Genomic DNA, 23356 nt, shown 5'->3' with positions numbered 1-23356 from the left:
CCTACACTCAGTGAATATTTGCTAAAAAATGAATGTATACGGGTATGTTTTCAATAACAGAAAAAAAATCTGAAAAGACACAACAAACTGTTAACAGCTATTAATTCTGGAGAGTGAAATGACTGGAGCAGAAAAAAGGATTTTGTACTTTTTGTTCAAAACAATTCTAGATGGTTTGACCTTTTTGATATAGAAATAGTTTTGTCAGTTAATTAAAAACAAAGAGAAATAACCTTCTCATTAATATGTGTATGCGATGACATCTCAGATAATTCTAAAATGACACGTGTAAATTTTAAATCCCTGTTCAATTACAACTCATGGGTGAGTTGGCAAAGCACATGGAAGAAATAAAAAGAATACTGAGAAAAGTAACACTGATACTAACTGTTCTCTAAGAATTATGAAATAAACCCTTCTGAAGAGTCTTTCGAATTTTAAAGTTGGGATAGTAGGGCAGAGAGAGGCAAATCACCCTGCCGTGCAGACCTCAGGAGGGACAGGCATGGGACCTACGGGGCACAAGTCAGGACCAACAAGGCCCCGTGCCATGTCTCAAAGAATGGGAACCACTCAATTTTACTGTATTAAGTTTGTGCTCGCCCTGCTCTCAAAGGGGATGTGAGACAGCTCACATTACGACTGTGTATAACAGGACCATGAGATGGGTCATTCGAGGCTGTGAACTCAGCCCTACAGCCAGGGCTGCAGAGGCACGATGTACCCCTCTGCCAGGAGGTATCGGGGGGCGGGGGGGGCGGGACGGGACATCTTATTAACAGACTTCCTAGCGGCTCAGACGAGAGGGAGCGGCGATGTGGGCCAAAGGTTCCACCTCTGACCCTTCTCTCCTCTCCAGCCCCGCACAGAATAACCAGTTCCATGTGGAGGTGACACCCAGGCCAGCGGGGGTCCTACCACCGTCCATCTTGCCCCACGTCACCAGGGGCAGTTTGACCTCGGGGGTCCAGGAGGTGAGTGCCCACGTTAGAATGAGGCCAGGCTCTCACTGCATGACCCTGGACAAGTTCCTTTAGGGACCTCAGCTTCCTGGTCTGTAGACTAGAGGTAATGATAGTAGCTGCCTCATCAGTATACTGTGAAGATCTCCTAAGAGAATTCATTGAAAGCACTTAAAACAGCGCACTTAAAGGGACATGTTAATGCCAAATGCAATTAGTAGGATTATACAGTCATCAGTAATTAGCTCCACCTTTTTCCAAGGGAAAATCAGAAAGCAATGAGGCTCCGAAGCCGGGCTACGTCACACGGCTTCCCTCCTCTTTTCCCAAAGCTGATGTGGAATAGCTCCGCCCCTTCTGCTTACTTCAGCATCGCCTGCTTCTGGCTGTCAGTTTATTTAAGATACAAAAGCCTATTATCAGGAACAACATTTTAATTTGGTGAAATTTAGTATAGTATCTGTATTTCTTTTGATATATCAATTTAGCTAAATGGAAATGGATGAATCTACAGTTTCACCTTTCTGTCATTACTGTAAGGAGAAATGTGCTACTAATGACACATCTGTGATGTTTCATCAGGTTTCCATGGTTGGGGCCACACTGCCCTAGTATTCTTCCAGCACAAGTAACTAAACATCCTTGGACAGAGTCTAAGCTTGGACAGAGTCTAAGACAAATCTACTTTACACTAAATCCCACTCTGATATTAAAGAAGTGTTCCAGTACAATAAAACAGAGACTTCTCTTTATTCTTCTAATAGAAATGTGCATATTGGTGAATATAATGTTTATAACGCCAAGTTTCTCCTCATATCAACTTTGTGTTATAAATCTATGCAACAGTGATAGGGTTAGTAATAGTGGATACAAGGTCACTTCATAAGAGTAAAAGAAACCCCAAAATACAATTAGAACTCAACTTCCTGAAATTTTTAAATGCTATATGGCTTCTCTGCCTTCCAAATAATAATTGATCTTAAGTTCACTTATTTTGGATATCAAGGTTCCTTTCCCAATTTCACAACATAAAATAAAATTATTTATCACATAATAGGCTTCTTTATGGTCTGTTAAACTATTGTTATTTGAAACATTTGGGGGAATCAAAATAAAATATAAGAACTGCATTTAAACCAATTGCATTTAAAGCTCAAAACTTTTGAATTAACACTACAATAACAGGTCAACTTGTTAAACTTGGATTGTTTTAGAAAAGTTTCATATAGTTAAAACAGGTATGCTGAAGACCAAATTTAAATGTGTTACCACAATCTCACTGTTGTAGTACTTTGTGACACAAACTTCTCAGTTTGTTAAAAGGAAAAGAAAAAAATAAAGACATGGCATTTACTAAAGTTTAAACAAGTTGATCATAAAACTCAAGAACTTTAAGCCCTTTACGCGTGTGCTACAGGAAGAAATACAACAAACAAGCAGTCAGCGTCACTTCCTGTGTTGCTGTGATACAGAAGAGACACTGGGAAACATGGACCTGTGTGTTTACTGATATTAGCTGTCTGACCTGTGACAGTTCAGCACCAGCCAATTAGAAAGGATGCACGGATGTTCATTTGCATTGATTAGCATTTTTCTATAACTGAAATGCAGAAGAAAAAAAAACCACTAGTATTTCATAAAGTCCATTTGAGTCTGTGTTAATGCAAACAGACTTGTAAAAAACAGCAGTGTTTGTGAAAGAACAACAGAATTTTCTTGACTTGTGTGACAGTCTTCTTAGTATTGTCCAAATACTACTGCACAAAGGTCTCAGTTTAAGCAAAAGCAATTCAGGGGGGGGGAAAAAAAACACCTGTGGGCATAAGGAATAAATTCAAAATAATTAAAAATACTTTCGTTTAAAACCCCCTAAACAATTTTTTAAAAGATAGCCACTTACCTTCCCAATATCTTTTCACTGATATGGAAAGTTAGAGGAAATTACAAGATTAACTCTAACTGCCAGAGGTTATCACTATGTTAGTTATAGAACCAAACCAAACTGAAACACATTCATTTACACACACACACACTCTCTCTCTCTCTCTCCCTCCCCCTCTCTCTCTCCCTCTCTCTCCCTCTCTCTCTCTCCCTCTCTCTCTCTCTCTCTCTCTCTCTCTCTCCCCGCCCTTTCAGGTCCTCCAAGGTTACGTCGTTCTGTGAAGTTATAGATATCAGGGAGTTCTACTTAAACACATACACACACACACACACACAAAATCTATCTGAAATTCTTTAGCACAGAGCTGTATATTGCAAGTACTTTGTTTCTAACTCTTAAGCAAATCAGTAGGTACAGGGAGAAGTACTGAGAGTGCACCAAACCATTAGAAAAGGTCAAACCCGCTTCCAGGGGCTGCTTGCTTTTCTAGCAGGATCCTCAGTAACTGCTCCTTGATAACTTAGATGTCATTCACAGAAGCCACATTCCCAGCCATCCCAGAGGACCAAGCTGGCATGCTTCCAGGGAACGTAACAAGGAAATAATGTTTAACGGTCACGTGTAGGGGTCCCTTACTTACTGTCCAATCAGCGAAGGCAGTGTGCTTTACGCACAAGAACCTAAATTCCTGATGTTTATTTCAGGGCCAGTTTTTTTGACTGATTCCTATAAAAGTCTCCAAAAGCCAGGAGACTCTAACACTGGAAAATTGTGCAGTGCTGCTGTCCAGAAAGTCACTAACTTGTTCAGAAACTTTAGTGTTTTACACAAATACATCTCGACTCTGACCGTCAGATGTCAGAAGCCTGAAGACGAGCTACATATTACACTGTGACTTTTTGTTCTGCAAAATAAAAGAACTGACAAGGAACCAAACTTAGCAGAAAATTAGAAACGTGGGTGAAGCTTTAAATGAACCAACACATTAAGACTATGTTAACACTAACATATATATAAAAACATCAAAAGATACATGTACAGAAATAAATGAAGAGTCTCAGTTTTATTTATCACAGAGTCAAAGATGGCAAAACCAAGAAGTCAGGAGTTTAATTCTGGGCTGGCCCCCAGCTCTCATCACTATGGATATAATATTCCAGACGACAATAAAGCCATCTCTACAGCAGCTCTATGACAAAGCCAGGGAGGTCCAGTGCACTCGATATGCAGCTAAAGTTACCCACGCTAAACAACCACAGCTCGGGATCAGAATAATGGTATTACCTGAACACCTGGGTCCTCGTCTTCTTCAGGAGGAGATGATGGGGGTGTTTTGTCTAAGTCTGAATTCTCAGAACCTTCTGTTTTTCCCTTGTTGGCCTTTTTCTTCAAAGCACTTGCTTCTGAATCAGGTTTCTTATTACTAGAATTCAAAGTGGATCACTTAGTGTTCACTTTTTAACAAGGTTTTTCGGATGCCCCACGCCTTATACTTCCCACGTCAATATCCCTAAAGTATCGATAAAAATTGATAAATCAATGCATGTGGGCCATCGAGAGTTAAACAGTACTCTCAATTAAGTTTTTACAGCAAAACCCCATACTGATGACCTTCAGCAGATATCTGACCTAATGAAAAAGAAACTGCATGCAAAAACTCCTAATACCACACAGAATACATTTGTTCATCTAGACAATGCACGATCCCTGCCAATACACCAAGCCATAATGAAAAATTGGATTAAGAAATCATTTTGCTATCAACTTTTTAAGGTACCAGAAGATGGTTTTTAAAACTGTCAAGGAAAACTAGAACATAATGATCATTTCTTCTGTGTCTCTTGTAGATAGTTTTAAACACTCCTGTTTAAGTCCTTTTCTTGACCAGTTCTACTAGGTGTCCTCTTTTATAACATTCAGATACATTTTTATCCAATTTATAACCTTTTAAAACATAACAAGATATATAGCAGTTCCTCTTCTACATAAATTTATTTAACGCTGTATTCTTAAGTAAAAATCAGCTTTATTTTGGTGCTAGACAATTTTTTTTTTTGAGGTAGTCACAATGGCCTTTTTTTCAAAAGCTGGGTCTCCAAAATACAGAAATATAGCAAAGTGACCCCAGCAATTCAAGGGTGCATTCCATAGTATGTTTCCATCAAATGTTAATAGGATTTGAATGTTACATAAGTCAAAAAACAAGAATGAACTGTAAGAAAAAAAATTTTTGAAGTTTACTATCACCTTTAGAACCTTTATTTGCCATCCTTTTAGAATGCACACTTGGTGCTGCCTTCCATACCAATTTCCAAAACCCAGCCCCAAGGGTTTTCTAATACTGATTATTACCATTTACTATCCAACATTTCAAATAATCCAACCTCAGTAATAATTATTTTTACTATTTCAAGAAAGCCTAAAATTCTAATAAATTTTGAAAACAAAAGATACATTTCGAAAAGCTTTGAAAAGTTTATTTAAGTTTGTAAATTCCTAGAAAAGTATGCTGTCAGAATGCATTAAACAATATTTTTTTTCAATCCCAACAACTACAAAAGGAAAAGAAGCCAAGATACCAATATGCTTTTAAGTAAAGCATGTCATGTAAAATGTTTCAAAAGTATTGAGCATAATTACACACCTAAAAGGCATTTTTGTAATGAATAAATACAATATTTGATAATCATAAACTAGTCATTTTCAAATACTCAGCTTGTTTTTATTTTGTTCTGTTAATATCTGAGCCTAGTAAATGGCCACATAAGGAAAAAACTTATGACAATTCAGATTATAGCAAGCAGCAGTTAGGTTTAAAGAGTTCTTTTTAATTTAAAAAAAAAAAAGGAGTGTCCTAAAAACTTTAAGCCCCCAAAAGATCCACAGAAAGCATAATATTTTTTAAATTAAAAAAAAAAAAAATCCATACAACAGTTCTTCATCCAACTGTCCTAGTGTTTACGCTACACATGGACAGAAGTCTCCCCTACTATGAGGCTCCATTTCCAGCATTTATTTCCGCTCTAACTGCCACAAATTATACAATACTACAGCTGAACACTGGGCCCCTTTCCTTTCATCTGCACGCCAAGAGCAATCAGATTACCCTGGTAACCAGCGGTCACATGACCAGCACCTGCTCTTTTGGCTGGATGCCACTGACTAAAGCCATCTGCTTCCCTCAATCAGCTTTCAAACATTCTCAACACCTGCGCTGCAGTGTTTTGTGGTTTCTTTTATCAAATCAGTGCAAAACTGCTTCCAAAACTTTACATATTTCTCAAATTTGTTTAAATCAGAGGTAGGCCTGTCACGGAGTTGAACCACTGCCAGGTAAAGAAAGCTGGCAGCAGGTCCTTCCCCAGTGCCCTCTCCACGCCACAGTGAAGGACACAATTTGATTTAGTGGGGTTCCTGCACCAGGGGTAAACTGTCCTACGGGAGAAAAAGGCTTACTGCCTCGGAGCCCGCCAGAGCCCAGGTCTGAGGAGACGTCAATCTGCTGGAGGAGAGAAGTGCTAATGATGTTCCGTCTGTCCCAAGGATGCACTCTGTGGAACCTCCAAGAACGTGCAAAGTCAGACAGGACCTCTCCAAATGCCCGGACAAAATGCCTGTAGCCAAGGGAAGCAGCCACCCCAGTTCTGATGACTGCAGGATTCCTAAACTCAGTGGACCTTGAGCTATTCATGCTGCCCCGAGACATCTAAGCGTTTCCTTGCTAACATCTTCTCGTGACATCAACATACAAATCAAAAACACACCAAGCAGTCAAAAAAGCTACAAAGTCGTCAATGTTCACCCCAAGACATTACAATCAAAGACAAGATAAAGTTATTTATATCAAATTGCCTTTGCCACTATTTTGCAATACGCTCATTTGGATTTTCAACTGTTATATTAAAACTGCTTTGCCCCCAAAGAGCTAAAGCCAGAATTTTTTTTTTTTTTTTTTTAGCCAACGAGGAGCACTGATTTCAGACAGCCCTCAGTTCAAGTTCCAACTCTGTCATTTATAACCTGTCTGTCTGTGACTCTGGATACGTCATTTCATTTCCCTGAGTCTCCGTTTTCTCACCCATAAAATGAGGTTAGTAATTACATTTTGCTCCAAGATTCGACCTTTCCAAGCACCTGGCACACTCGACTGGGAGCTGTTCTCTGACTGCGGCTCAGACCCACGGGCGGAATCAACTGCGGAGACTTAGGGACGGGACCCTCTGCGTCGTGACCACGTCACCTAGGCCACGTGAGGAGAAGGAACAGCCTTTATCAACAGTCTCAACACCTGCCCAGAGGCCACTAGCCTCTATACCCGTCCCCTGCTTTAGTTCAGACGCATATCATATCCCACCCCGACCGTCACGACGGCCTCCCAGCCTCGTCCCCGTCACCAGCCAGGGGCAGGGCCACCCGCCATCAGACTGCTGGCGAAAGGACACGTATCCCACGGCCACAGCCGCGACCCAAATCTGTAAGGTTCAAGGCTGGTCCTTCGTAATGTCAGAGCCAAAACACGGCCGTACACACATTCCTCTCCCCAGCTAGAATCTGGGAAGCCTGAGCGCACCAAGAGGGCAGCTCTTCCGGTTGGGGAGAGGAAAGCGGTACTTACTCACAAGGACCACCCCTCAACCCGACACTACAAGGTCCGGGACGAGGCCACGGGCTGCTTGGCGCGAATCCAGAACCTCAAGGCGCCGCCAACAGCTGCAGGGCTGGCCCCGGCCCGACGCCCCGCCAAGCCCGGACGGCCAGAAGAGCCAGCTGTGCGGGGTCCAGCCCTGACTGGCCGTGGCCCGGAGAAGCCCCGGCTGCCTCCACGCGTCCCCTGGACCGGCCCTGCCCGCCGCGTTCCCGAGCTCTGTGGCTCAGTCCCGCCGCCCGAACACGCCCTGCGAACCCAGCTCCAGGCACCAGCAGAGCGGCCCGCTCACACACAGACCCGACCGAATCATTCTGCCCAAAGCCCCAGCCCCACGTGTACTGACGTCTGAGATTCTCAGTGCGCAGTTTTATAATTGGCGACATGAACTTTATTTTTCTACTTTTCCCACACCCCAAACTCTCCACCCTCCACCCTGCAGATATACAGGACGGCTCCCAGGAGCGCACGCACATCTCTCCTCCCTCCGCTGCCCCTTGCACACTCATCTGCAAGGCTCAGCTGGACATCACTCAGTCAGAGAACCATTTTCTGGCCACCAAAGTCTGCATTAGTAAGATCTCACACTCTCTACATGCCACGTGATGTACCCCACACAAGGGATGTCTAAAACACACAGTACTGGGTGGTAACATTACTGCAACGCAGTAAAACCAAAGCACCAGGTGTGTGTGTGTGTGTGTGTGTGTGTGTGTGTGTATGTCTTTCTCCGACTATCCTGTTAGCTCAAGAAGGAAATGTGTCTTATTTATCTCTGTATTCCTTGTACCTGGTCCGGTGGGCTACTTATAAACTTCAGCTGACCAATTAAACAGTACAAGTGACCGTGAAATCAACAAACACACACACAGCCCTGACTACGTGCAGCTAAAGCTCTCTTCTCCTTAACTCAATTACGAAAACCCCACGTAGATTCTATCTTTAGGAAGCTCAGTAAAATGGGGCTAAACTACTACCAAAGTAGAGTGAAACCTAGCAAGTTTTCAAACCCCATACATCTGTATACCTCCCCTCCGGACTCACAGAGTTCTTTCATTTCCTGACCCTTATCGCCCACCATTACTGACCCTTATCGCCCACCATTACTGGTGAGGCCAAGATGCAGGGCCACCCCCTCGTGAAGCTAGGCAGGCCATTGTACTCTTGGAAAGGGTTATATCTTTCTGGGGATACTGCTGGCCACCGTCCCTCCACCAGCTTTACTTACATGTCACATTTCACCATGAGAGGGAGGTCCCAGTGGCGGGCAGCGGGATATTCTCAGGGTCCATGGCTAAGTGACACTTAGGTCACCCTGCCAGACCGAGCTCTAAAGTTCTGTGGTTGCCTCCCCCAACCCCACGTGATCAAAACCTACACCACCCTGATGAAAACTCCAAGAAACAAATGCTGGGTTCAGAGGGGAGGGATCCACATGGAGGGAGTCATCCCTCTGGAAGGACATATTCAGTGTATGGCTGTAAGAGTCCACAACGATGGGCCCAGTGACAGTACCTGAAGTGGGGCTGGACACATAAATCCAAGCTAAGACAGAGCATGTAAATAATGAAGTCTTTTCGGTGAGAAACGAGTATAGGTTTTTTAAACACGACTTTATGCAAAGGGCTAGAACTTACTGGAAAGCCAGCTAGCTGCCCTGATTTATTACAGAGTGCAGTGAAACATGGATAAGCACCAGCCTAAGGGTCTAAGTCCTCGAAGGAAAGACAGTTTGAAAAGGAACTGTATCGTGGAACCAAACATAACGAGAGGAATGGAGTCAGCGGGTGAAGCTGTGTGGACAGTGGCGGGGTTGGGCGGAGCGGGGGCAGCGAGGATTCTCCACCACACAGACCCTCGAGACAGGACGCGTCAGTGATGGGCCCCCTCACATCGGGGAAAATCAACCCGGCGGCTCGTGAAGATCAAACAGGTCCGTTTTCGGGAAATCAAGCCGAAGTGTCACACTACCATCTTTTAGGAGAGCAGAGAGTGTTGAAACATATCCTTATATTTTACATACATAAAGGCCTTTTAATAAACAACTGAATGTCATGGATGAGAAGTGAGGGATGTTTGTGGCACAGGAAGTGTATGGCTTGTCGTGATTCAGAAAAGATCACGTATGATAAAATACATGAGCCACTAGGGTCAAGGTCTCAAGGCTGGCAGGAGAAAAGCGTCTGGCCTCTCAACTTCAGATTTTCCTCTAAGTTTTTAAACAATGAAAAAGAAAATTAAAAGATAAAGAGGCAAACTAAAAAAGCGACAAGATCAAGGACTAAAAGTTTAAAAGGATCAATGAAGGCAATATAAAATGTGATACATCATGAGGTAAAATAACCCAACAAAATAAAATAAAAATGTTACCAGTCCTGAGACCAAAGTTTTATTTAACAGCTAAACTGGGATGTGATAAAATGCAGGTGACAGAATAAACTGATAAGAGTCAAGACAAATTCTGCACGACAGACAAGAAAGGCAGAAGCCAACAACACCTTCATACGAAGGGCCCTGGAGCTCCCTAGGCCAAGCAAGGGCCCAGCAGCGGGCAGCAGACGGTCTGAACGCTTGAGACTCCCTACAAGGCAACGCAGGGCAGAGAGCATCTGGGCAGGATCGGGGGGCAGGAGCCCCCGTCCGCCCAGGCAGTCAGCCCTCGGGTGCTGAGCCGGCCCCCGACTCCTATATGCCACCCACAAATTCTTCACCCTACGCTTCTGCTTGAGAAAGAGACAGGAGGCGAGTTGAGAAGCGGAAGAGAGACGGGGTGAGGGGAGGGGCTCTATTTTACTTCTGAACTGTTAACAAATTGCAAAGACAAATTAGCAATCGAGCTTTTAAGTTCTCTGCCTCGAAGACAAATAATTTAAATTGTTACCTTAGGTAGCTCTTACACGATCAAGTACTCCTGAAGCACATTAACTGTGCTAAATTTCTAGGAAGCAAATAGCAAAGAAAGTTAGGAAAGATACAGAAACCCGACTTGCTTTCATTTAAAATGTGTATTTCAAACTCAAGAGGCCTCGCCTTCACATCTTATAATCAAACTGTGCAAGGATAAGGAAACCGGTTACACGCTCGGCCCAGGAAGCAGCCGTCCCAGGACTGGGCCAGAACCTGCCCGGCTCCAGAGCCCCTGTCTCTATCCTGGGACCGACCTGAAGGTCTCACCTCCTCGTGGAGACGTACTATGCGTCCAGCACTGACCTGGCCTTTTGGGGGACCCTCCAGGCCTTGGAAACCTTCCCTGGTGAACGCCTCTGTTACTCCGGCTCATCCCTGGGCGGCCTTCCAATAACATCAGAACCCTGTCCTGAGGAAAGCTCCAGTTGACCATTTTATAAAGAAGAACGTTTTAGGGCTTCCCTGGTGGTGCAGCAGTTGAGAGTCTGCCTGCCGATGCAGGGGACACGGGTTCGTGCCCCGGTCCGGGAAGATCCCACATGCCGCGGAGCGGCTGGGCCCGTGAGCCATGGCCGCTGAGCCTGCGCGTCCGGAGCCTGTGCTCCGCAACGGGAGAGGCCACAACAGTGAGAGGCCCGCGTACCGCAAAAAAAAAAAAAAAAAAAAAAAAAACTTAAAAAAAAAATGAAAGACAAAGTACAGTAGAAAGTTCTCCTGAAAGAGCTAAACCCATTTTTAATGTTGAGTATACTGTAGATGGGGAAAAAAAAAAAATCACAAAGTCACGAATTATCATTGAAAAATCTAAAGGTTATTGAGTTTTATGAATGAATTAAGATCCACCAGAAGTAAGATGGAAGCAAAGTCTGGTGAGCTGATGTGTTATCCGATCCCAGAAGCTCAACAAACATCAACATTAGCCCCCCAGCTCTATAGCACCACCTGGCACTGCAACACGGCAGAAAGGATCGGACAAATCAGACATCACACGACCTGCGCAGAAAGCATGACTTTGAGTGCCCTTTTACTATGGGATATTCTTCCAAGGGCCAATACTTGGCTGTCTGTGCCAAGTCCTAAGATGCCAGCCTTATTCACGCCCAGCGTTCCCACGACCCAGGACGGGGAGAGTGAGGACAGCGTTAGCAGCCAGAACCCCACTTCCTGGATTCATAAGTATCTTCTCTGATCCACCAAGGTGGCTATGACAACCGGTGAGACGTGCAGCCCACCCTCGGTTTAATCAGGTGAGGTGTGAGGTATGCAGGTGGAGAATTAGGCAGAGCAAATGGCAACACCTACGAGGAGAAAACCTCACCACCTACCCCAACAGAAGAAGCATGAAGTTACATCATTCCTACAGGAATCAGGCTACACATAAAATTAGTAATCTAATGGAAGTTCAAGGGTGTTGCCTTTCTAAAATTAAGAGAGAGAGAGAGAGAGAGAACAGTGTCTTTTTTCTTTTTTTCGCCACAGCACTCGGCTTGTGGGATCTTATTTCCCCGACTAGGGATCGAACCCGCGCCCCCTGCAGTGGAAGCGTGGAGTCTTAACCACTGGACTGCCAGGGAAGTCCCACAGTGTCTTTTTTCTTAATTCGAACTCTCCAGCTCCCTGTTTAACATTTTAGAGCTCAGTCCCACGGACCTCCATGGAAAGGTGGCTGAAGCAAAGGCCAGCCTCTCACGTGACTGATGCTCTCACAGTGGCTTTGCATCCAACACCCCACAGGGGGCTCTGTCTGGGCAGAAGACAACTAGCAAAAAGATCTTTATGTACCACGTGACAAGTTTTGCATCTGCACAGAACTTCATACTTTTCAAAAGCATATTCATATCCATAGACATTTCTATCGATAATTAAAAAAATCAGCCTGTGACGCCTTCTGCTCTTTATCTTCCGACTCTGACATCCCCAACACATCTCCTACGGCAACACGTGCGACACCCTAAAATTCCACTTAAGAAGACTTCAAAGGAAGGTGTCTCCAGAAAAATGCCCCTTTAACATCCTCCTGCTGCCCAGGGCCTCCTCGCCTCTCACCTCTTCTCCGATGGGTGCAGTGGGACCTACCTCACCTCTCCCACACAACCACAAGGCCAGCAGGCCACCGCTCTGAAGTCCACTGCAGCTCCCTGGACGGGCAGGAACAAATTCCCACCAGGCCCACTGTGGCCCATTCCTGCATCCGGCACAGAGCATGAGTCAGCAGAACTTGCTGTTAAGGGACAGTGATGTTGGGCATCCGTCCCCCCCACCGAGCGTAAAGGGAATCACGGGCTATCAGAGACGGCAGAGTCCGAACTGAAGGCGGCTGACAGCTCCCTCACTGCTCATCCTGATTTAAGACAAATCAGATAGAGGAAGGGTCATAAGGTGGCCTGTCACTGGCCTTTTACATGTACAAGGAAGTCTCTGAGATGGTTATCCTTCCTTTCTCGAAGGAAAGGAATCCCCACGGGGATTAAGAAGACCTCACGGCCTGGCGCCTTTGTCAAAGAGAAGGCAATCTTCGGAAGGGGAAGGGGGCACCTGGTTGCACCCCTGGCCCGGAGCTTGGACGTAGTGACCAGGAGCGGACAGGGAAGGCCGGCGGGCAGACGCGTGATGCTCACGGACAATTCTTCCTTGTTCCTCGCCAACACCTAAAGGGCTCAAAAGTCCTTTGTAACCACATGCCAGAGAAACCTACACTCTCTTCTGCTGGTACAGCATCCAAAATACCTAATTCAGTCTGTTCAACTATCCAATGTCTTGGGTCAAAGCTAAGTCACGGCACGTGAATAAAAGAAAGAACAAGAAAATAGAAGAAGAAAAGCTGCTGCTTTCATTTACTTTATTACCTGATGGGGAGATACCTGACTATCTAGGTTTTCTGTACTCATTAGCAAAACAAGTTTAACGGTTTGCTTTTGTGTCCGAGAAATTTTACATATATAAGAGCACATTAGAAAATATGTATTAGTTACTCAAAATACACCACTATTGGGCTTGCTGGCTGAATAAAAATATTTCTCAGGTAAATGCTGCTACTCTTTTAGATCATGGTTGAGAAAACAATCTCTGAAAAGTTAACTAAGTTCCTCAGAAGAAAGTAGCAACATAAATATTAAGGACAGTGTGGTATGCAAAAAAGACACTTAACGTGTTTTGGGGACTTTATATGTCTTTTGAAGTAAGAGTGGTATGTTTACTTTTCACAGTTTAAAAAATATGTATCTTCACTCTTAATGGAGCAGTAGCATTTTAGCTTCCTATTAACTTTAATACTGGGGGTGGAGAGGGGGGCAAGGACCAGATGAGTTCCTAGAAACTGCATTAGAAGCAAATCTCCATGGCTTCATTTAAATGAAGCTTCAGCAGTCAAGTCACAACCTTTGGCTAAGTTCCCTTCTTTATGTACATTCAAAGAATCTTTATATAGCTAAATGGACCACTAAATCCTCCAAGAGTCATTCAAAGGAAGCACTTCCTCCAAATTCTCTCTCATTTCACAAGGCCCAAGCATACACACAAACAGAAAACGCATTGAAGAGAAGACCACGAGTCCTCATATTTCAGCTCCGTGAATCCTTCCATATGCAAAATGGCATCCTCCCCAGGCCACAACTGTCTTAGCCTTTATTTTCAATATTAACCGTCAATATTTAAAAGCTATAAAGACACCTGGGGAAAGCACTAGACAGGTAGAAAAATATATATTTAATGTAAAATGGGAAGAGGGGGTAAAAAAGATATGGTCCTAATTAGGAAAGAGGCATGTGGTCCATTTTTTTCACCAAGATTTTAAAAGTCTCTTTTTGGGGACTTCCCTGGTGGTGCAGTGGTTAAGAATCTGCCTGCCAATGCAAGGGACACGGGTTCGAGCCCTGGTCCAGAGGAGCAGCTAAACCCGTGCGCCACAACTACTGAGCCTGCGCTCTAGAGCCTGCGAGCCACAACTATGGAAGCCCACGAGCCACAACTACTGAGCCCACGCACCGCAACTACTGAAGCCCGTGAGCCTAGAGCCCGTGCTCCGCAACAAGAGACGCCACCACAATGAGAAGCCTGCGCATTGCAACGAAGAGTAGCCCCTGCTTGCCATAACTAGAGTAAGCCCGTGAGCAGCAACAAAGACCCAAGGCAGCCAAAAATAAACAAACAAACAAATAAATAAATAAATGTCTCTTTCTGAAATGCTGACACCTTTTTCTGTTTCACTACCATTCTATATAACAGCTTCTGGGCAGATTCTTTTAGGTTCTCCTGCAGAGGCAAGACAGACTCAATTATATCTTGGTTGCCAAAAGGGCCAGTTTGCTGGGAATGGCCACAAATTCAAGCCTCAGTGGCTTTCAGGGATGACAGGTAGTGAGAAGGACACGGTGAAGGCACACAAAGAAAATCAGCCCCACCAATGACAGCCACCTTTCTCATGTCATTTATGACAGTGAGTATGTGAATGATGCAAAACCAGCTCTCTCCTGTGTGGACATAATGCAGACCCCCAGCGGGTCACTGCCGTCACCAGCCACTCAAAGGGCAGCACGTCTGTTAGGAGAATCTCACCAGTGATAAGGCATAGAGGGCCAAACAAGAAAGATGTGAGTAGTTCTACAGTAAATGTTTCCTTCCATTTCTGTTTATCCCCTCTGTTTCAGCCCTCTGTAGGAGAATTATTTTCTGTATAAACAAATTCATCAAGTTAACTTATTCAAGGATGGAAATAACTGGTATCACATAACGTTTTGCAAAACAAAATTGCCACTGCAGTATTCCAGCGCCTAAAGCAACCTGCTCTGGCAATTCAGCCCCAGCACTGACATAACCCAAACCTCCTATTACCTTCATGACTGCATATTCAATTTACATAATTATTCTGCTATGCTATTCAGAATTTACATGTAGCTGTGTGCAATCTACTTATCCTTGCTTCAGGGATGCTTTTTCCTTCCCAGACTTAGAGGAACAACGAGACCACAACTTGAGATACTCCATTCCCCTGACCACCTGAAACACTGTAGCTCAACACAAGAATGGGTTGGCTGGTTAATTCAATGACAATCTCTATTCAGTTACCATATTCTTGGACAGCCACCCCCAGCTGAACATCGACGACAGGAAAACCTCTCAGGCATTGTCCTCACCACATTTCATCCTAAATCAGCAAGTGGCCCTCCAAGGGCAAGTCGCCAGGGCCAGCAGAGGTGCCGCAAATGCTCTCAGTGGCCCCCTTCCCACTTGCACTTCTCCAAGCTCTAAAGAAGGGTTCCCCTCAATTACTTTCACACCACTCGGGGGAAAAACGACTGTCACCTACAGCAGCCATCAACTGAGACTACTAGTCAAAAGCAAAAATAAAGAGAAAAAAAGTACTAGACGGGCTTCCCTGGTGGCGCAGTGGTTGTGAGTCCGCCTGCCGATGCAGGGGACACGGGTTCGTGCCCCGGCCCGGGAAGATCCCATATGCCGCGGAGCAGCTGGGCCCGTGAGCCATGGCCGCTGAGCCTGCGCGTCCGGAGCCTGTGCTCCGCGACGGGAGAGGCCACAGCAGTGAGAGGCCCGCGTACCGCAAAAAAAAAAAAAAAAAAAAAAGTACTAGACTTCCTCCTGAGGACAAGATAATCATGCGCCTTCCTCCTGCTAGAAGTGTGTGACTCCAGCGCAAAGCCATCACTCAGACTCAGCCACGTCAGCTGCTCACCCTGCACAGAGACTCACACCTCAGGCTGGGCAGCTGAGGGCACAGATGGGCCTGCACTGAAGGGTCTCCTACCGGGTAAAGGCAGAGTCTGTACCTGCACCAAGGAGGCGGGAGGCCCAGGAATGACTGAGTTTGACGCCCCAAGTTCCTAACACCTGTTTATGGTCATTAGGGAAATTTCAGTAAGTTTCATTGTTAAACAGGGCAATTTAATATCTGCCCCAACATATCCTACAGGATGTAAGGGTGTGCTAAAGTACGTTTTCAAAGATAGGGTCAGGGCTTCCCTCGTGGCGCAGTGGTTGGGAATCCGCCTGCCAACGCAGGGGACACGGGTTCGAGTCCCGGTCCGGGAAGATCCCACATGCCACGGAGCCAACTGAGCCCGTGCGCCACAACTACTGAGCCTGTGCTCCAGAGCCCATGAGCCACAACTACTGAAGCCCGTGTGCCACAACTACTGAAGCCTGTGCGCCTAGAGCCCGTGCTCTGCAGCAAGAGAAGTCACCGCAATGAGAGGCCGGCGCACCACAACGAAGAGTAGCCCCTGCTCGCCACAACTAGAGAAAAGCCCACGCGCAGCAACGAAGACCCAATGCAGCCAAAACTAAATAAATAAATAAATTTATAAAAAAAGAAATGAAAAGAAAAAAATAAAGATAGGGTCAGTCTGAGGTAGACTGAGAGCTTGAAAGAATTTATTTGGAAATTTACAACAAGTATCCAAGATACAGTGAGGTTTTTTATATCAATTTTTACCATTTGGTAATAAATTCAAAAACTTAAGATAAAAACTTAAGACAGATGTATTTTGAGGCTACAGTTAGTTTTGGTGATATATGTTCTGAGTTCCAGAAAACTTCTTTAGAACACACGCTCTTACATTGTAAGTTTGTTTTTAAAAAATACATTCTTTTAAGATTTTGCTTTGATTTCTTTCTCCTTAGGAGAAATAAAGCACATGTTTCCTCCTACCAAAAGCACAATACTCAGACTTAAGCAACTATGTATTTTTTAAAACCCCCTCATAGATCAGACTGAAAGTCTAACTGTCCTCTGGGCTCACATCCCTAAGACTTAACACAGTACCTACAAACAGTAAGTCCTTAATTAAGTATTGCTTAAGTAAATGAAAATAGAATTTATAATAAATTCTGAGGTTAGAGGAGTGTTCATAGGGAGAAAAACATAATGGCTTTCAATTAAGAGACCACATACTGAGGCATCAAAGGACACTATAAGTGAATGCAAATACTAAGTTACCTATAAGACTGAGTTACTGAATATACGGTGGTCCCTCAGTATCTGCAAGGAATCGGTTCTAGGACCCCGGCGGATACCCAAATCTGCAGATGCTCAAGCCCTTTGTGGAGGGCCAACTGTAATTCAGTTATTTGGGTACCATAAAAAGTACTGGTGACAAAAGTTTTGTCAATGTCTATGATTCAAACTTTCAAAACACTACAGAATAATGTATTGGGCTGTTTAGATATTTTTAGCAGGAAGCTGAAAATCCAAGTTTGTTCTCTCACTTTGCGGCATCTTTCTAGTTACAGAAACCACCCTTCTTTGTGTACCTGCTCCTGACACACAAGAAAGCTCACAAGCCCAGGGCTGCCAGGCCAGCGAGCTCGCAAAGCCCGCGTGGAGCATGTCAATCTCGGGGTGGAATGCCACGTGCCCTGCACAAGCGGGCATTCGCTCGTGGCGGGAAGCGGTGGAGCGTGTTTTCTCCCGCGTCCGCAAACACGTTCAGAGTAACCAAGTCTGACCATACTTCCATCTGGAAACTATATTTTCTAACATGAGCCACATTCTGAAAAATAGATTCAGATGTTTGGAACTGGTTCAGAACAGTTGTAAGAAATGTTCGGTACAAATGAAAAAAATTAGTCTTCAATGTCTTCTCCTCTCAGCTTTTCTTACTGAATAAATATGCCTCCTGGGGGGTCAGAGAGTTGGTGTGGAAGTACCAGAGGGGAAGTTATGATGTGGAGGCGGCTATTTCCTAGGACCTAAAATTCATGCTATTCTCCAGTGCATATCTAATGGGTAACTGCTATTTGATTTCTCCCATGTTGCCCACTAGGATTTCAACGCTGCCCCTGGAAGGCTTACTCCGCCTGCCAAGTGGAGAGAATTCATTCTCCCGTTTCAACTTCTGGGAAGCAGGACTCAAAAGCCTAGTGAAATGCAGTGACTCGCCTTGCTTCTGTAATCCTTCTTACCCAGTTTGGTACTGTCGCTGAAAAACAGGTTGGTGGTCTAAGCTCACAAATGATTATGCTGGTAACTTGGTTCTATTTGTAAAATGACAGGCTTTCACAAAAATACAAGAAAGTGATTTTAAAATAACAAACAATTTTTATCCAGTAACGTTTCTAAAGAATCTACCAACCAAATCAACAGTTCATAATAATCGAGTCCTAAATCTCAGAATGCATAAACACCTTAACTTTTCAGTTTGGGTATGAGAAAAAACAGCTCAGCAATGAGGACAAATGTCAGAGTGTCCCGCGCCCACCCCATGTCCCCACCCCCATTCCACAGGCTGTGACTGTTGTGCTTGTGTCTCTACTGTGTTTGGTGGTGGTGGTTTCTGCCCACAGCCTACCTTGACTTTTTGCTGGATTTGGGTTTTGGCGTGGCAGTTTTTGCTTTCTTTTCCTTTGGCTCTTTGGGAATCTTAGGGGCTTTCGGGGTCTTGGGTTCCTTGGGCTCTTTTTTCTCCTTGGGTTCTTTCGGTTCCTTGGGATCTTTTTTTGCCTTCGGCCTTTTCTTTTTCTTTTTCTCTTCTTGGGACCCATCTAGTGAGTTCCTGTTTAGTTCTTGGTTATCAACCCCACCAGGGAAGTCATCTTTACCAAAACTTTTACTGGGATCCTCTGCAACGATGTGGTTGTTTTTCTTTTTCTTCTTCTTTTGCTGCGGCTGCTGTTCTACTGACAGCAGGTAATCATCACTGTTCACTAGCTGAGCGTTCGGTCCACTAACCTGAGTCATATCCGGCACTGGTTTCTCTAGAAAGGGCTCCGATGGAGAATGCTAAGAGACACAAATAGGAATTGAAGTTAGTTTATCGTTCTTCGTAGTGAAGAAAGGAACTGAAAGCCAAGTGGCTGATGCTTCTGAAACTTACACTACACTCAAGGTAGCAAACGTAACCAACTATGCATTTGTGAAACCTATCGTTTTCTCTCATCCGGAAAAAAAATAGGTTTCTTCAACAGGAAAGCTTTTAAATAAATAAAGAGGGCAATTTAGTAATACAGTAAAAGCTTCTCTTCAGGTGAAAGAAAATTTCTCATTCAGCTGAAGACACTTTCCATGTTCTTAGCACCCATGTAGGAAATGGTGAAAGACAAAACAGCAGCAAAAGCTAAGACACAAAGATGGAATTCAAGTGGAATTTTCCCCATGCAGGAATAGGAACTCCAATTAAAGATATATAATCAAGTCACTTTTTTTAAAAAGAACAAGTCTACTGAGCATTGTACGAATCAGATACCATGAAAGTTTGAAATCCGAGTGTAAACACATAAATCTTATACAGTACAGGTCATTTCTGATTTAAATGACATTCAAATGTCAAATTAAAAGCACATATACAAGCTTAATGACTCTGGATTGGTTAGATTTCTCATACTGATAGAAAATGCAGACAATGTTTTTCTTAAGTTATTAAAGCTTTACATTTCCAAATCTCACTGAGAGAGTGAGAGAGAGAGAGAGAGAAAGAGAGAGAGAAAGCGCTCCCACATAGTCAATTTGACATGCCTTGCGGGAGATTTTCAGCATCCACTAAGACCATACCCAGAACTGGTCTTAAATACGGTGGAGAATACCAACACCTGGGATGGGACGCTGAGTGGTCATGATACAAATCAGGGCAGGGGTAGAGGACCATCTGTCTCCACTGTAAACTATGACATCTAATGAGCCTTTACATTTCAACGCAATACTTGAAAATGTTCTATCTGCCTTTTTCATATGCTTTTCCAGACACTAAATAGTAACTGTAATATAAACAGCAACAGCAATAACAGCCACAAGCGTGTACTCAGCAGTCTTACCATGTGCTGGGCATGTGCTAAGTAAGCACTTTACGCCCGGACACCATCCGATCCCCATGCCAGCCCGGAGAGCTCCATGGAGACACAGACTTGCTGAGATGAAGAACGCACCCAAGGAGTTACGGATGCAAGTGACAGAACTGAGAACTGCGCCCCTCACACATGACCCCCAAAAGAGGAGTCACAGGAAAGCCCAGGTCCAGGTCTGCTGAGGCGCCCAGGAGTTGCTACTCACCACCCACAAAGGGCTACAAATCAGATTCCAGTACAACTCACATCTACTGAGCATCTACTTCATGTTATACACTAAGCAAGGTGCTTTCAGGAGTTTGTGCACCTGAACCTCACACCAAAATGTGATAATTTACCCCCATTTTTCAGAAAAGAAGTAAAATTTGAGGAGGCCATGTGGCTACCCAAGGCCACACCATGGGGGACAGAGTTGACATCTGAATCTAGGTTTCCTAAATCCACTGCTCTTCTGACTCCGTCCGGCTCCTAAAGCCTCACACACGGCCATCCTCCTAGGAAAGGTGCCGCAGGCTTCACTTTATTTCCAAAGTGCTCAGTGACCCAAAGAAACATTTAAAAAAAGAAATCACTGCCAGAAAAGAAACTGGTTTTCCTGTTCCCAATAAAACCTACTATGGCTACTGAAGAAACCTACATTCAGTTCTCCATCCGCACTAGTGTAAGGGAATGAGCCCAGAACCGTGAGGTGAGAGACAAAATTCTCGTCCGGGCCCTGCCATGAGCTTTAAAACCCGGGGAAAATCATTTCACTTCTTCATCTGCAAAATGAAGCGTTTGGTTTAGATGATTTCCAAAGTCTCTTCCAAAATCCTACGGTATGAGAAAATCTCAAAATACACATCGCCCTTTCTTGGTCAGAGCTGAGAGAGAAAGACGCTGAAGGAGATCAAGGACAGACAGGAGGAGAGAGAAGCCAGGGCAGAGGAGTGAGAATGAACACATGGATGCAGTGTCCATCCAGGGGTAACACAACCGACCAGATGCTGAGAAAAGCCACTCACCTGCCCCCGCTTTTTCCCTCACAAACACGCTTAACAAACATCAACCAAGGAGCTCTCCAAATTAGCATTCGCAGAGAATTAATGGGATCTGACTTAAGGGTTTGACTATACCTAAGTTACTGAAGTAGAATTAATTGTTACATATTATTTCCTAATGTAAGTAAAAAGGAAAAAGCCAAATCTTTTCATAAGAGACCCAGAGATCAAACTTATTTGGGACAAGCTATTTCTCAGGAGATGGAAGAAAAAACATTTACTGGAAAGGGAAGGAAAGAGCAAAGTCTACCAGTAAACAATGCTTACAGCTTAGAACGGTGAATTAATTCCAGGTACGTGTACCTTTCTTGTTTTTTTTGTTATTTTTAAATTTTATTTATTTTTTTATACAGCAGGTTCTCAGTAGTTATCTATTTTATACACATCAGTGTACACATGTCAATCCCAATCTCCCAATTCATCCCACCACCACCACCACCACCACCACCACCACCCGCCATTTTCCCCCCTTGGTGTCCATACGTTTGTTCTCTACATCTGTGTCTCTACTTCTGCCCTGCAAACCAGTTCATCTGTACCATTTTTCTACATGTGTACCTTTCTTTAATCTGCATGGCATTAACTCCAGTAACCAAATGCCAGCTTCTGATGAGAGATACCTGGTCCACATCTGTGAATCAGAAAAAGCGTGTAACACGTGATAGCAGACGACTGAAAATTTATCTGCACTTGAGCACACAAATCATTCTGGATGCTCCTTTCAGTAATACATGAAGCCATAAATTAGTATCCCTTAAAAATTTAATCCTCCATAAGAAGGAAAAAAATGTAAAGACCAAATACAAAAAAGATAGTAGTCCTGTTTGATATGCGGCAGAATTATGTTTTGGTACTGTTTGAAATAGGGTGGAAAGGTGCTCGGAAATATTATAGTGTTTACCAGGCCCACATCTCCTTAAATCTTTTAGAGAAAAGCTGTTTTTGTAAACATTTAACAAAGAACAGATGGCCTGCCTTAATCATGTGGGGAAAAAACCTGGAGCTCACAGTAATACCCTGACAAAGTCTCCCAGGCCCGCCGTTCCCCTCCCAACGCCCCGCGCATGGTACAGTCTTCTCTAATGCTATTTAATTTTACAGCGGACATTTTCCCATCAATTCCCACTGCCTGACAGGTAATCAATGCCATTAACATCTGATATCACCATATAGGGCATTCCTCAAACCTCTCATTTACTAGGGCAAAAGCAGAGAATGTTAGATACCAAAGGCATTTTTAAATACATCCTTTAGGACTTCCTGCTTGACATATTTGCTATCATAATTCCATATGCCTTTTGGAGCATTATGGAATATATAAGGACTACACGTGGACTTCTGAAACTGAAACAGAATGACGGATAGTTGAACAATAAATTAAAACGATCCAAAAAGGTGCATGCTGTCCAAAAAATTACCGTAAACTAAAGATAGTCGTTTTTAGCCTTAACTTCACTTTTCGTAACATATAAATTAGACAAACACATATACAAGTTGCCTCACATAAAACAGCAGAGTAGACAGGATGTAAATTTAACCAAAGGAGAGGGGCCGGGGAGGCGAGGCCAACCCCTCCGTTACCTTTAAGCAAACATGACCCAAAACGCTCAGGAGCCTTCCTCAGAACAACATAAAAGCAATGTGTAAGAAGACACTTTTCATCCATCTCCACTGTGTTTTCCCTCCAACATTAACCAGCATTTTCTGACTTTAAAGGCTATCTTATTTAACCATATTTTGTCTTAATTATAGTCTTGAAGCCTCAACCTGCTTTCAAGGTCAAGCACCATGAATGAGCAAATAGTGTACAATGTCTCCAGTATGGACAATCCCTGCAAACCCACACCATTCTGTAATATAGGACGTCTCTGGGCAAACATTCTACTTACTGGGTGACACGAACACATCTAAAATCAAAACACTACTTTATAATGAGGAGAAGATACTACCAACTGGATGAGAGTAACATGGCACTTCCAGGAGACACGCCCCGCCCCACAAATCAGGCCGAAGGGAGACAGGCACTTTGCGAGCTCAGAGAAACGCCGGTTCTGGGGGAGAAGCGGCAGGCCAACTACGACCCACGTGACAACAAGTGCAAGCTTAAAGCGCTACACTAGGATTTAAG

General features: G+C 44.0%; 1 protein-coding gene across 1 annotated transcript in view; it reads right to left on the bottom strand.

Moving 5' to 3' along the window:
- The window catches only part of CHD7 (chromodomain helicase DNA binding protein 7), an 84496-nt gene extending 65372 nt beyond the window's left edge, over window positions 1–19124 (bottom strand). The window contains exons 1-2 of the mRNA XM_007471475.1: window positions 18700–19124; window positions 4129–4267 (exon numbers count right to left, since the gene is read on the bottom strand). Of these exons, the coding sequence (XP_007471537.1) occupies window positions 4129–4267; window positions 18700–19088 (528 nt within the window). The 5' untranslated portion in view covers window positions 19089–19124. The remainder of the gene's footprint in view (window positions 1–4128; window positions 4268–18699) is intronic.
- Window positions 19125–23356: the final 4232 nt, after the last annotated feature.

Source organism: Lipotes vexillifer, unplaced genomic scaffold (genome assembly GCF_000442215.2).
Source record: "Lipotes vexillifer unplaced genomic scaffold, Lipotes_vexillifer_v1.1 scaffold165, whole genome shotgun sequence".
Lineage (NCBI taxonomy): Eukaryota > Metazoa > Chordata > Mammalia > Artiodactyla > Lipotidae > Lipotes > Lipotes vexillifer.
This window is presented reverse-complemented; position numbering and strand designations above follow the sequence as displayed.